Genomic DNA, 12,780 nt, shown 5'->3' on the forward strand with positions numbered 1-12,780 from the left:
ACACAAAGATAAAAAGCCCACGAAAGGGTCTCCTTTAGCTCCAGGAACTCCAAAGATGGTCAGCAGCTGCTAACATGAAAGCTGTGGCCAGCCCCTAATGGAGCAGTTGTCCAGAGTTTCCAGCTATGGCCAAAGGGAACCTTTCCATCCTTTGGTCATTTTGATCAAATGGGCCTTAGGGAAGCAGAGGCAGCTCTGTTGCTTTCTTGAGCTCCAATTGACAGAGTCCCAGAGCTTCTGTGTAGTGCAGGCATCAGCTGAGCTGACCCAGCAATAGGATAGAATAGAATAGAATTCTTTATTGGCCAAGTGTGATTGGACACACAAGGAATTTGTCTTTGGTGCATATGCTCTCAGTGTACATATAAAAACAAGATACATTCGTCAAGAATCATAGATGCAACACTTAATGATAGTCAGACAATAAACCTGCAGCAACTGTTCACAGCCTCTGAGCTGGAGCGGAGAAAATCAGCAGAAGCCAAGGCAAGGCCATCTCCAAATCAAAAAAAAAAACCCAGACATGCAGAAGCAGGTAGAACTGTCAGAGCCTAGCAGAGCATGGAGCTTCTCAAACATTGGTGGTGGAAGGTGAGAAGATGCAATGACCCACTTTCTGTGCAAGAGCCTTGGGCCAGACCACCGCAGGGTTTGCTTCAAAGAGCACACAGTCCCTTGCAGCTTCTTTTCAACAGAGGGGGGGGAGGGAGGGAGGGAGGAGGAAGGGAGACCTAGAAATTCAGCTTGGAGTTGCAGGTGCCCTTCCCAGGGCATAGGGGACAAGATTCCCAAAGGTCTGTGGGTGGCTGCCCACTTAGGGACAGCTGCACTGGAGGAAGCTCAGGGCACAGGAGACCAGGTGGGTAGCCAAAATCTGAGTTTGCCAAGTAGATAGAGGAATGGATGGGCTCCTTGTCACTGCAGGCTGAGTCGAAGGGTTGAGGGCGGGCATTTTTCTTCCCCCTTTTCTGAACCTTGCTCTCCACTGCTCTTGCATGGGCTGCTTTGGCCACCAGCTGCCTGGCTCCCCCACCCCATCCCTCAGCTTCCACAGCAGCTTAGCCTGCCCATTAAGCTTCAGAGAAGATCCCGGCAGCAGCCAGAACCTCTTCCTCCCCACAGGGACAGTTGCCACGAAATCACACTAACACATGCTACCCCCTCCTCTTCTTCCTAATCCAAACATGATGGTGGGGGAGGGAATGCTGAGTATGCAACCAGGCTGGCTCAGGGGGCAGAGATTAAAAAAAGGCACTGCTTACCCAAAGAATGCGGTAATATATGGTAATGACAATCAGCAAAGGCAACACACACAGTTCTAATGGGACACTGGGGGGTTTAATGAGCTACAGCTTCTCCACTTTCCATGGCAATCTAATTCAATTAGCAGCTGGGAAAAGGCTGACTTTCAGCTTGCTCCCATTGGCAGCATGTGGACAGAACTGAGGGTAGACTGTGATGCCACATCGCCACACAAACCATTTTGGTTGCAGGACTGAAGTGCCACATAACCCAGTGGCTGAAGGGGAGGGGGGCAGGCAAGGGCAAGTAAAAGAATGGTGTGCATTTAATGCTGGCCATTCACTCGGGAAAGTGCCCACTTGGGCAATTTAGCAGAACAGAAACTAGGAACGGTTTTGCTGGACAGATGGCATGAAAACCACCCCTCCCCCAAAAGGCTGGATGAGTCCTTAAGAGAGCAAGACGGGGAAAAGAGAGCCAGGAGGGTGACTTGGAGCCCAGCCTGGGGGCACAGGTGTGGCAACCAGCAAGGGAGCCCCCTCTCAGGTATGCCTACCGGCCAGTCACAACCTCCTTTTGGAGATGGCTAACCTTAAGCCATCTTAAGTTAAGATGCTAACCTTGTTTGTCACCCTTTCCACAACTAACGTGGGCATTCCCCTTCCCAACTGGGAGACTGCTGTGCTGATAACTGCAATGATTAACCATGAAGAGGTGGGGGTTTTGGAACGTGGGGTTTTAGTGAAAGCATTAACAGCATTTGCTCACAACCACCCATGCCTTAGTCATCTCTCGTTTGGATTACTGCAATGTGCTCTACATGGGGCTGCCCTTGAAGACCATCTGGAAGCTGCAGCTGGTCCACACTGCAGCAGCAGGTGCAGTTTTGGGTGCCCTGTGATTCCCCAGAGCTTCCTTGGCTGCATTCTAGGTGCAATGCAAGTTGCCAGTTGACTTCTTTAAAACCCTGCAGGCACCAGGGCTGGCTACTTGTTCAACCATCTCTCTCTGAGGGCATCTGCCCATCTTAGGTTAGATAGGGTCTACTCCCTTAAATGTTGCCACCGGATGGGACCACAAAGACTGCTTTCTCAGTGACCATTCCAGCCAGAGGGGCCCTTTTAGCCTTCTAGAAGATGTGAAGACCGGTTCTTCCCTCAAGCACCAAACTGAAATGGGAAGTTGGGCCTGACACCCCAGAGAGAGGGTACTTTTAAAATGATATTTTATGAACATCCCAGGGTGATTGTATGAGATAGGCAGCCTCTAAATGCAGAGGTATTTTAGATAAATTAAGAGCCCACAGGCCTCAATTTTCAGCTTGGTTACTACGGTAGCTGCAAACCATTTGAACTGAGCTCCCAACCAGCATCCTCACAAAGCAGAAAATTATGCCATGCCCTAAAGCCTATCAGTTCCAATGCTGATCCTAAGAGGCCCCCAAAATCCCACAGAAATATCTGGAGCTGGGAAAGCATAAAGAAGCAAGCCATCCTCATGTGCCCATTGCCCACCGATGGCTCTTAAAAGCCATCTAGAACCTTGAAGGGTTGCCAAGGCCACTGCTAGTTATGCTCATCCCTGACTCCCCAAAAACTGTTTTTCTATGAAAACTGGGTTTCTGGGGTCACCACCTTCTAAGTTATCCCAGATGAGGAGACAGCAGGAAGCCCCTGAAGGTCATCCAATAGATTTGAATAATGGGAAAGTCAGGTTAGGAAAAAAGGACCTTTTCAGAGGACACATGAAGCTGTTGAATTCCCTGCCAGGAGCAAGGCTGGTCCCAGGCTCCTGCCGGAACGCTGTTTGGTAGTTGAGAAGGGAGCACTAGTGCAATACAGCCAAGAGAAAAGCAGACATTCATTGTGAAAGAGTAGACCACAGGCATGCCTCTGGAGGTCAGCTCTTTCCCTCCCCACCATCTGTTCCATCTCTCCTGAAGAAGCAAACCCTGCAAAAGGCCATCACCCAACCCCCAAGCAAACCCTGTTCTCTTTTCAGGCTCTTCATTTTGGTGTCTTGTGAACAAGTTGCAGACAAGAGGCTGTTTTCATTTGGTAGCCAGAGATAAGGCAGCTACAATGCAAATTGTCAGTATTTGGGATATTCTCCCCCCCCCCCGCCCTGCCTTGCCCCAGCCCCACTAGAGCAGAGCAGCAAACAAAAAGAAACAGAGCACTGAAAGGGAAGAGAGCCAAAGCAAATGTGGGGGGTGGTCTTAAGTGCAAGCTCTGTGATGTTAATTTGATTGCACCCTTTTCAGCTTCTTGTCTACCCTGATTAGCTGCATTTCACCTGAAGCATGAGATTAATTTAAAATGCATGGAAGCAATCAGTAATGCTTAGACAGTGAGGCCAACTCTCCAGCCTTCATGCAACTGCTGACTACCAGGAGCATGTGAGTGATGGCTGCAAAATGGGCAAAGGCCCTGTTACGGGCTTGGGACAGCCCAGCCAGGCCTCCCACCCACCCACCCAGTCTGGCTGTCAGTACCAAGAGTGTGGCATGACTAGAGCATAAAAACTGAAGAGGAGGATTTCATAATCACCTTAGGGGGAAGGTCTTCTCAGAGCCATCAGAATAATGACTGACAAGTGGAGAAAATAATTAGCCTCATGCAAAACTCCAAAGCAAGGGATAAAAAGGATTCAGTGCCATAAGGCTGGTGGCAAGGCAGTAGAACATCCTCCAATGCTTCACAGGTCTTTCCATTTACCTGCCCTAAACTGTTCTGGGCTTCTCGGTGGAATGCCTGCTATTCGGACGGCTGTCTTACCTCCCCTCAAGGTCAGCTGAGGGCCTGCTTTTATTAAAGTCAACGTGTCACCAGAGAATATCCCCTTCTTTGCATACTGACTTCCAGGATTGCAAGAGAAGTGCTGGCCAGAACAACTGAAGGGCCAGCCTGATCTGCCAAGCACACAGTATCTGTGATCAGAGACTACTTGGGTGACAGTCCCAACTAATGGAACAACCAAGACCTTGTTCAGAGGGGCAAAATAACCTGGCAAATGGTGCAACCAACCTAACAGCTATTATATTTGGAAGGGGGGAGTAGGGCTAATAGATGCACAAAGCATCCAGGAGTGGCCTCATCCCACGAACAAAAGCAGTCTCTTGGTTGCCCACACTCTGCTCTCTCTGAGAGCAGGCAAGGCACAGCTGCGTCACTCACTCTTCACGGTGAGGAACATGGACTTGCTGATGTCTGTCCCAACCCCATTGCTGGCCTGGCACAGGTAATAGCCGATGTCTTCTTCTAAAACATGCCGGATGAGCAGTGAACTGTTTGGCAGGATCTGGATGCGGCCTGTCAGGGGGACAGGATGGTACTGCTGGGGGTTCCCACTGCCTGGAAGAAAACAAGAATGAGAAAAAGACCCTTCAATGGCTGGAGAAAGAGAGGAGCCACTAGCCGGACCAAGCCATCCACAAGGTCACCTCTGATTCTCTTCTCAATGTTGGCCTCAATCCAAGGTCAGCAATGCAACACAGAGCAGGGCTGCTGTTCAATTCACCAGCTGAATTTTTCCAGCCGTGGACCAAGGTCCCTGCTCCACACACTTTGAGGGCATAGCCCCCTCCTCTGCAATCCCAAAAGAGAGATCTCACATACCTTTAGCGTGTTTCCACATGACTTTGGGAGGGGGATACCCATCCACCGAACAGTTCAAGACCCCAGCTTTGCCATAGATCCCATCTTGATTGTTGGGCTGGACCACAAAACGAGGAGGCACTGTGGAACAAGGGAGCAGGTGAGGAACAGCACAGGGACGCTCCCAAAGCCTCCCTTCACTCAGAGGTCCTTGACTGCCAATTCTTTCCTTCACTTGAATATTCCCACCCCATTGCCTTCCCTTATCTGGCTTAACACCTCAAAAATGCCAGGCCTGAAGAAATCTGAAGACTCCTCTCATGAGACCACACACACACCCCTCCCATTTGCAGCCTCCCTCCACCTTTTACAGAATAACAGAGTTGGAAGGGTCCTTGGAGGTCTTCTAGTCCAACCCCTTGCTCAACCTATATGATTCTGAAGAAATGGCTGCCAATCTCTGGGCAATCACAGTTAGAACAGACGCAGGCCTATCTGCTCTCTTTAAATGGTGACAGACACACATCTGCATCTGGAGGAAAGGCATCTTCTTTTCCTTTGGCAGATGTGGGGGGGGAACTGCCCAGGGGCTCAGAAGATACCTTGTGCTGGAGATGCAGAAGCATGCCACCGGATCAGCCTCTGCAGGGCAGGGATAGGACAGAATCGGAGCCCATGTGGCAGGGTGGACTTTTCTCCTGGCCTAGAATATGATCCAAGGCCAGCAATGTCACACAGAGCAGCACCGCCATTCAATTCACCAGTTTTGCTACCTGGTTTTTTTTCTCTGTCAGAAGCATAACACGTAGAAGAAGAAAAATGCTGAAATCCCAAACAGGGTAAGTGATGAGGGACGGCTTTTACCACAGATGTGTCTTTTTGTTCTAATGCTTGCTGAACCAGAAGAACTCCAAATCACCTCTGCAATGTCCACCCACAGGCCTGGAGCTGCTGTAGGTCGGCTCAGCCGGAGAATTTGTCACATTAGATGGCATTGGGTTCTAAATCACAGCTCCCCAACTCCTCTGCCTGTGCTCCCAGAGTTCTGCATTGGCAGTTAACCCTACCCTCTCCCTTGGCCACGTGGCATTGGTTGAACAAGTGGGAGCAGTCCACTTGAACAACCTCAGCCTCCTGGCTGGTTCTTCCCTTCAGAGAAGTTTCAAGCACCAGGCCTGCTGAAGCAAAGCTGACTGGCTTCTTGGGGCTTCCCCTGAGGGTTTGGTAGACCGTCTGCCATCGGCTACAGGCTGGAAAGGGCAGTGACAACAACCCAGGAGGTGACTTGTGTTGGGTTCATCTGGAGCCATCCGCTTCTTTGAGTGAGTGTGGTTCCCTCGGCCTTCTTTTGTGCCCTCCCTTCAAAAGGTCATAGCTGCACCCAACAGCCCGGGACCATCCAGTCTCCAATCTGCCTTTATAGGGAAGTTGGTGGAAGAGGAAATCAGGTGTCAACTTCAAGGTCCCCAGCAGAAGCAAATTATCTCGACCTGTTTCAGTTGGTATTCGGGCCAGAATTTTGTGTGGAAATTACTTTGGTTGCACTTGTTGATAACCTTTGATAGAGCTAGGTGGATGGTAGGATGTACGTAGGACTCTCAAAAAGTGGGAGTTGTTGCCCAGTGGTCTTTTGCATAGGTACATGTGGTGTGCAAGTTATGCCCTTTCCTGGATTGGGAGGCTCTTCAAGAATTCACTCAATTCCAAGGCACCTCACAATTGAATTACTATAATTCTCCTTATGCTACAGGGAGCTGTCCTTGAAGGCCTTGTCGAAACTGTAGTAGACCCATCCAGCAGTGATGGGAGCAGTGTTTTATGCTCATGGGGCCCCCTCTGCTCCACAATTTGCACTGATTGCCAATCAATTCAAGAAGCTAGTTGTCACTTTTCAAGTCTTCATGGCACTGGGCTGGCTGAAGGGATGCTTCTCTCTGCTTGTTTCTGCCCATCTGTGCTGTTCAAGCATAGCAGGTTCCCTCCAGGTACCCTCTCTCCAGCAATGTCATGTTGCAGCACCCAGGAGGAGCATCCACTTGGTTGCAGTACCTGCCCTCCGGGGTGATATTCCACTTCCTCCCAAGACCTGTACAGCTCCCATCCTTAGGATGTTCCAGACAGTATTTTAAAACTGATTTAAAATATTTTCTTGGGATAGGGTAGGTGTGGAGTTTAGCTTAGCTTTGTTCTGGTTGGCAGTGGGGTTTTTTTTCTTTTCATTAATCTCTTGTATGTAAGCCACCCAGAGTTGTTAAGGAATCCAGCAACTTCAAAATTGGATTAAATAAATGATTACACAAATCCAGCTTCCCAAAGTGGCTGACTGGAAGCATCCGGGACAGCAACCCTTCCCCCCCCGTCATTTTCTAAAGCCCCTTTCTAAGCCTCCCATCAACGTATCATTATAACTGCCCTTCTAGGCACTTCTGCTCCTCTGACCCATTCAGTCACACCAAGCCCTGTTCCCCTGTTCTGAGCCCCCTAGAGCTGGGCTATCTGAAATCCTAACTCTTCGCTGAGTTCATCAAGCAACTTCTTCCATGGCTTCCTGGTAATGTATGGCAGTCGGCACCAAGCTTGGCCCAGCAGCCTCAACTATCGAGATCATTATCTGGGAAGGAGCACAGCCCTTCCTGGTCAGCAAGCCAACCAGGATTACCTTGGGAACCATCAGGAGCTTTTTCCCACCCAAGCCCAGTCAGCTCCTTACCTCGCACGATCAACTGCCGCTCTCGGCTAATGGTGGCAGCGGCATTGCTGGCAATGCAGGTGTAGTTGCCGTTGTGCTTCAGGGAGACACTGGAGATCTGCAAGGAGCTCATGAACTCCTTGCTCTCAATGGTGATGCCAGAGCCTGAGACAATCACCTGCCCGTCCTTCCTCCAAGTGATGCGGATTGGCATATCCCCAGAAGAGACCACGCACGGAATGTACAGAAGCTGCCCAATGGAAGCCGGAGGGAACTCAAAGGGCTGGATCAGAGGAGGAACTGTCAAAAAGAGGAATGTGTTGGACACCACAGAGCCCCAGAGAGTGAGAAAGAAGTGGGGAGAAGAGATGGGTCACCTAGTGCAGCCCCCTACAGAGAATGAGCCCATGGCTGGAGGGGAGGCCTGCTCAGACCATGGGGAGAGATTCTGCACAGTGCCTGGGAGCTTGGAAGTAGCTCTGAGGAATCAAGGAATCAAGCCACACATCCAGGGGCCACAGCTCTCCCTTCATGGTAAGTCTTACCTATTTTGCAAGACAGTTGCAAGCCCTTATGGGAAGACTTTGCGCACTCAAGCTTGCTGAATAGCAGATTTGCAAAAGAGCAAGAATACAACCTGAAGATGGATGGGTAGCAGATAATTCTCTGCTGTGGAGAAATCCCTGCCTGTCTGTTAGAATACACAGGACTTACAGGAACACCTTTTATTGCAGGGATGGGTAACCACTAGAAAGGAAAATTCCCACATTGATTAGAAATAATCATGCATTATAGCACAATCACAAGAAAGCTAGAATCCAATAACTATGAGTTGTCACATTTGAAAACATGGTTACTTATTAGAATTCTTGTCTAAAACCATTTTCCTCATAAATCTTATTAACCTGAGCTACTTTGCTGGTCTTCCGCAGTCCTGATTGTGGCTAGGGAGATCCGATAACCTCTTAGATCCAAATTGTTTTCTGGAATTTTCAGAAAATATCTTGCACCAAAACTGTTCCGTCTCTCTAATCTAACAACTGATGCAATTGTTCCCCACAGCCCTTTCCCTGCCGAGGTCCCTTGCTCTTCCCAAGGAGCCCATGGTGATGAAAGGGTGGACAAAGGGCTAGAGAGACCCTGGTGGAAGATTCAGGATCAATCGGATGAAAGCTCAACCCATTTCAAGGCCTATGGCAGCCTTACAAATCCCTTTGATCATCACCGCTGGAAGTAGTTTCCTACTATTTTGAGATGAGAAATTCATATCAATTAGCGGCAAGTCCTAAGGCAGAAACGTGACAGTCAGAACACACACAAAAATCTAACTACTCTCCCCAAACTGCCCCACAAGTTTGACATGTCCCATATAATTTGCCACAGCATCCACAAAACATAGGAAACCCAGGGCTTTATGAGCTTGTGAACAAAAGAGGTTCATTCATTCATTTAAAAGATTTTGAATGAAGCTGACCATCATAAGCGTAATAATGCTGCATGTCCGGTTTCTGGATGGTGAAGAACAGAGCTAGACCGGCTTCCTCCAAGATATAAGAGTAGTTTGGGCTCCAAAAGGGGTCTTATCTCCTGCTTGGAGGCCCTTCACAAGCAGGGGGCCTTTCCAGACTCAGCTCCTGCTGGAGGAGCAGGGGCAGCTGTGATGAGAAGGACTCTTGCACAGCTGTATCCTGTGCACCAATTGTGCCTCCTCTGGGATCAGGACCCTCAGTCACTCTAGCTGCCTCCTGGATTGTGTCGTGCTTGGCACAGAGCTGTCTTTGAACATCTTCCAGAGTGTAGCTGCAACAAAATGAGCAGTCTGAGCAGAGATGGTGTTTCCAGTTATATTAGACTGCTTCCAGAGGTGCCTTAGATGCTGATTGACTTCTAAGTGGGATTTGAAGCACTAATTGTCACTTTTAAGGCGCTTTTTGGCTCTGAGATGGATTATCTTTGGGAGCATCTTACTTATCTGTCTGTCCAATCAAATCAAATAGGTTAACTTGTCACATTGGAGATGTGACTGTGATGACGCTACATATTTTCATATTTGGTGGACTTGCAAGAAAATTAAGGCCTTTTGGATAAGAATTTGGTGGATTATTCAAAATGTCCTGAAGAAGAAGATAAAGTTCCTGCCGCAATTTTTCCTTTTGGGAATTATAACGGATTATACAGTGACTGAGATTAAATTGATTTTGAACTTAATAACAGCAGCAAGGCTGTTGATTGGACAATATTGGAAGAAAAAAGAGTTACCTACAATAGAAGAATGGATATTGAAAGTTACTAACTTGGCTGACATGGCTAAAATATCAGCCTTTTTGAAAGACAATACGCAGGAAAGATATTTAATTGAATGGAAAAAATGGATTGATTATTTACAAAACAGATATCAGATTAAGAGATATCAGATTGCCTTTGAATAACTAGGATGTATTATTTTATGTAATGGGGGGTTAGGAAATGAAAAGACTTGGATGAGGTTAATTGGATTAGAAGGGAAAATTTTATTCTATGTTTGGTTTATGTATAACAATACCTTGTGATTGACCGGGGAAGCCGGGGGGGGGGGTTTGTGGGGGGGAGGGGGGGAAAAAGGGGAGAAAATGTTTTTGTTTGTTAAAACTTTTTCAATAAAAAAAAAAATAGGTTAACTTGTCCAGATCCCATTTACTGTGAAGGTTATCTGATGAGACCTAGGAAATGGGCATTTTTTATTGTTGCCCTTCAGCTTTGAATCTCCTTCTCCTCATGGATACCTGGCCAACCTCGTCTCTCCTGGGTTTCTGAAAGGTAGATCTTCCACCTAGCCAGGGGGAAGGCATGCTTTGAACAATTGGATTTTTCGGCGGAAGCAGCCTTCCTAACCATAGAGATGTCAAAATGTTTAAATGTATTGCGATGCCACAATGCTAGATCCATTCTTTAGCATTTGCAATGCAGCTTCACACAAAAGTTCAAAGAGGTGGAATTTGCACCATGACATATGCTTCGTCATGTTGCCCCCTTCCTGGAGGGCACCTCTGCCAAGAACCAAGGTGCTACCTCTCAGCAACTCCTGTCCCTCAAACACATCTGAGCTTTTCCTGTTCCTTAATGGTTTATAAGAAAAATAAACAAAAGAACACAAATAACAAACTAACAAAAATGTCGAATTAAATTAACTAAACCAAATGATTACCAAAGTAAGACTAAATGCTCTCCAGAACAGAATCACGGTGGAGGCCACTCAAGGACTACTGAGTCCAGCCATCCCCACAGAAAAGCAGTGAAGCTGAGCCTCAGCCTCTCATCTCCCTGAGGTGGGGCACGGCTGGCCTTCCATTTCCTTAGCTGTAGGAAGGCACAAAGAAAAATTTGCAGCTTCCAAACTAGGACCTCCCGCTGTTCTGCCCTTTGGGGAAGGAAGAGCCCGCAGGGCAGCTTAACCTTTGCCCCATTTATTGACAGCCCAGTTGCCCAAAGATTACCAGAGAGTTCAGGGCTCCCTGCAGCATCCAAGCAGATTCCCTTTGCTAAGAAAGTTTCACAAAATCTGGCAAATACAAAGAACCAACCAACCTGAAGCCTGAGCCAACCTTGTTCCCCTAATGTCCATGCAAATCTGCTGGGAGCCAGCAGGAGCCCTTTGGAAAGGAGAAGGCCAGGAGACACTCAACCCCGGGGGAAGCCTGAACAGCTGCTACATCTTCTCCGGAGCTGCAGCAACTGCCTCCCATTTGCAAGCCCTCATGCAATTCAAAACCATCCCTGACCCCATCCTCCAAAGTCCTTGCCCCCAGAATGCAGTCTGGCAAGGGCCAGTCCAGCCGTGAGCTCAAGCTGAGCAAGCCCTGGAATGGAAAGGCTAGGCAGGCCCGCCCCTCTTTTAATTCATTAGGGCTGATGGCTCCCCAAACTGAGCTGAATAATGGATGAATTGGAGAACGCTTACAATGTTCTGTGCACTTGGCAGGACGAGAGAACGATCCTTTACAGAGATGCAGGCAGAGAAAGCCACCCCCAAAGGAGCTCTGAGCAAAGGTCGGCTGTTTCAAAGTGCATGTTTACACGGCACACTTGCCCACTTGACTCCAATGCTTGTTGTTGGAAAGACATCCCATGGATCGGGAGACAGCGGGGAGGGGGGATCTGGGCTGCAACAGCTGTGTGATTCTCTCAAACAAATGCAAGCTGCTGGAAGCCCCCTTGGAACACAGGGGCCCCGCCAAGCCATTCCTGCTAATGGCTGCCTCTGCCCTTACCTGCTCAAGAACCATTCCCCTCTTCCAAGAAACAAACACACTACACATCTGGCTCTCTATCCCCTTCCTTGGCTGGCTATTTACCAAGGGAAGTCCTTGCCTAGCTCACAAGCAAACCAGTGTGCCATCTTTCGGAACTCCTGCCTACACCCCCTAGTGCAAGGCTGATCCTCTCCCAGGCATGGCCACGGACAGCATTATGGGGGCCCTGTGCCAGTCCAGGTCCATCTGCTGGCCAGCTATGGAGCCTCTCAGAGGGATAGCCTTGACAGATAGCAGGCCTGGGGTGGAAGAAGAGGTGTGAGAGTGCCAGGGAGGATTCCTACTTATGGCCACCCACCTTTCACAGTGACATGGACACTCTGGCTGATAGATAGCTGCGGCTGAATGAGGACGCTGCAAAGGTATTCTCCTTCGTCCATCCCCTTCTGGACATCCATTAGCTTGAGAGTGCCATTTTCAAAGACCACTTGTCGGTGGTTGTCCGGCAGGAGTAATGAGTCCTTATACCACTTGATTGAGTAATATGGGTAGCCAATAACCCTGCAGTTGATGAAGGTGTCCCGGCCTGCCACAGCTGTGATGTTCTTCATGGCGCGGATGCTGGGAGGGCCTGAAGCAGGGGAGGAGAAAAGGGCAGGCTAGGGCAATTCAAGGAAAGGGTGACTTCGCTCCCAAGAAGGAGGAATGGGGGAGAGGGCCCCCACCCATGCCCAGCAATATTTCTGTCAAGCTGGCTTCCTTCAAGGGATTTCAAAGACTCCAAGGGACATGTCTATGGAGATTCTCAGTCACCCAAGTCATGGTTGCCTCAAAGGTGCTTTTTCAGAAGGCATCTGAACTTTCTTTGCTTTGCTTGAAGACGTTTCACTTCTCATCCAATAAGCTTCTTCAATTCTGTCAGAACTGAAGAAGCTTCTCCGATGAGGAGCAAAATGTCTTTCTAAAGGAAAAAACAAAGTCCAGTTGCCTTTGGAAAAAGCACCTTTGGGACTCCAAGCAACGG

General features: G+C 48.7%; 1 protein-coding gene across 1 annotated transcript in view; it reads right to left on the reverse strand.

Annotated features, from left to right (window-relative positions):
- The window catches only part of DSCAML1 (DS cell adhesion molecule like 1), a 121,685-nt gene that overhangs the window by 38,517 nt on the left and 70,388 nt on the right, over positions 1–12,780 (reverse strand). The window contains exons 8-11 of the mRNA XM_058194225.1: positions 12,115–12,387; positions 7,549–7,827; positions 4,860–4,979; positions 4,419–4,595 (exon numbers count right to left, since the gene is read on the reverse strand). Coding sequence (XP_058050208.1) covers positions 4,419–4,595; positions 4,860–4,979; positions 7,549–7,827; positions 12,115–12,387 — 849 coding nt within the window. The remainder of the gene's footprint in view (positions 1–4,418; positions 4,596–4,859; positions 4,980–7,548; positions 7,828–12,114; positions 12,388–12,780) is intronic.

Source organism: Ahaetulla prasina, chromosome 9 (assembly GCF_028640845.1).
Source record: "Ahaetulla prasina isolate Xishuangbanna chromosome 9, ASM2864084v1, whole genome shotgun sequence".
Lineage (NCBI taxonomy): Eukaryota > Metazoa > Chordata > Lepidosauria > Squamata > Colubridae > Ahaetulla > Ahaetulla prasina.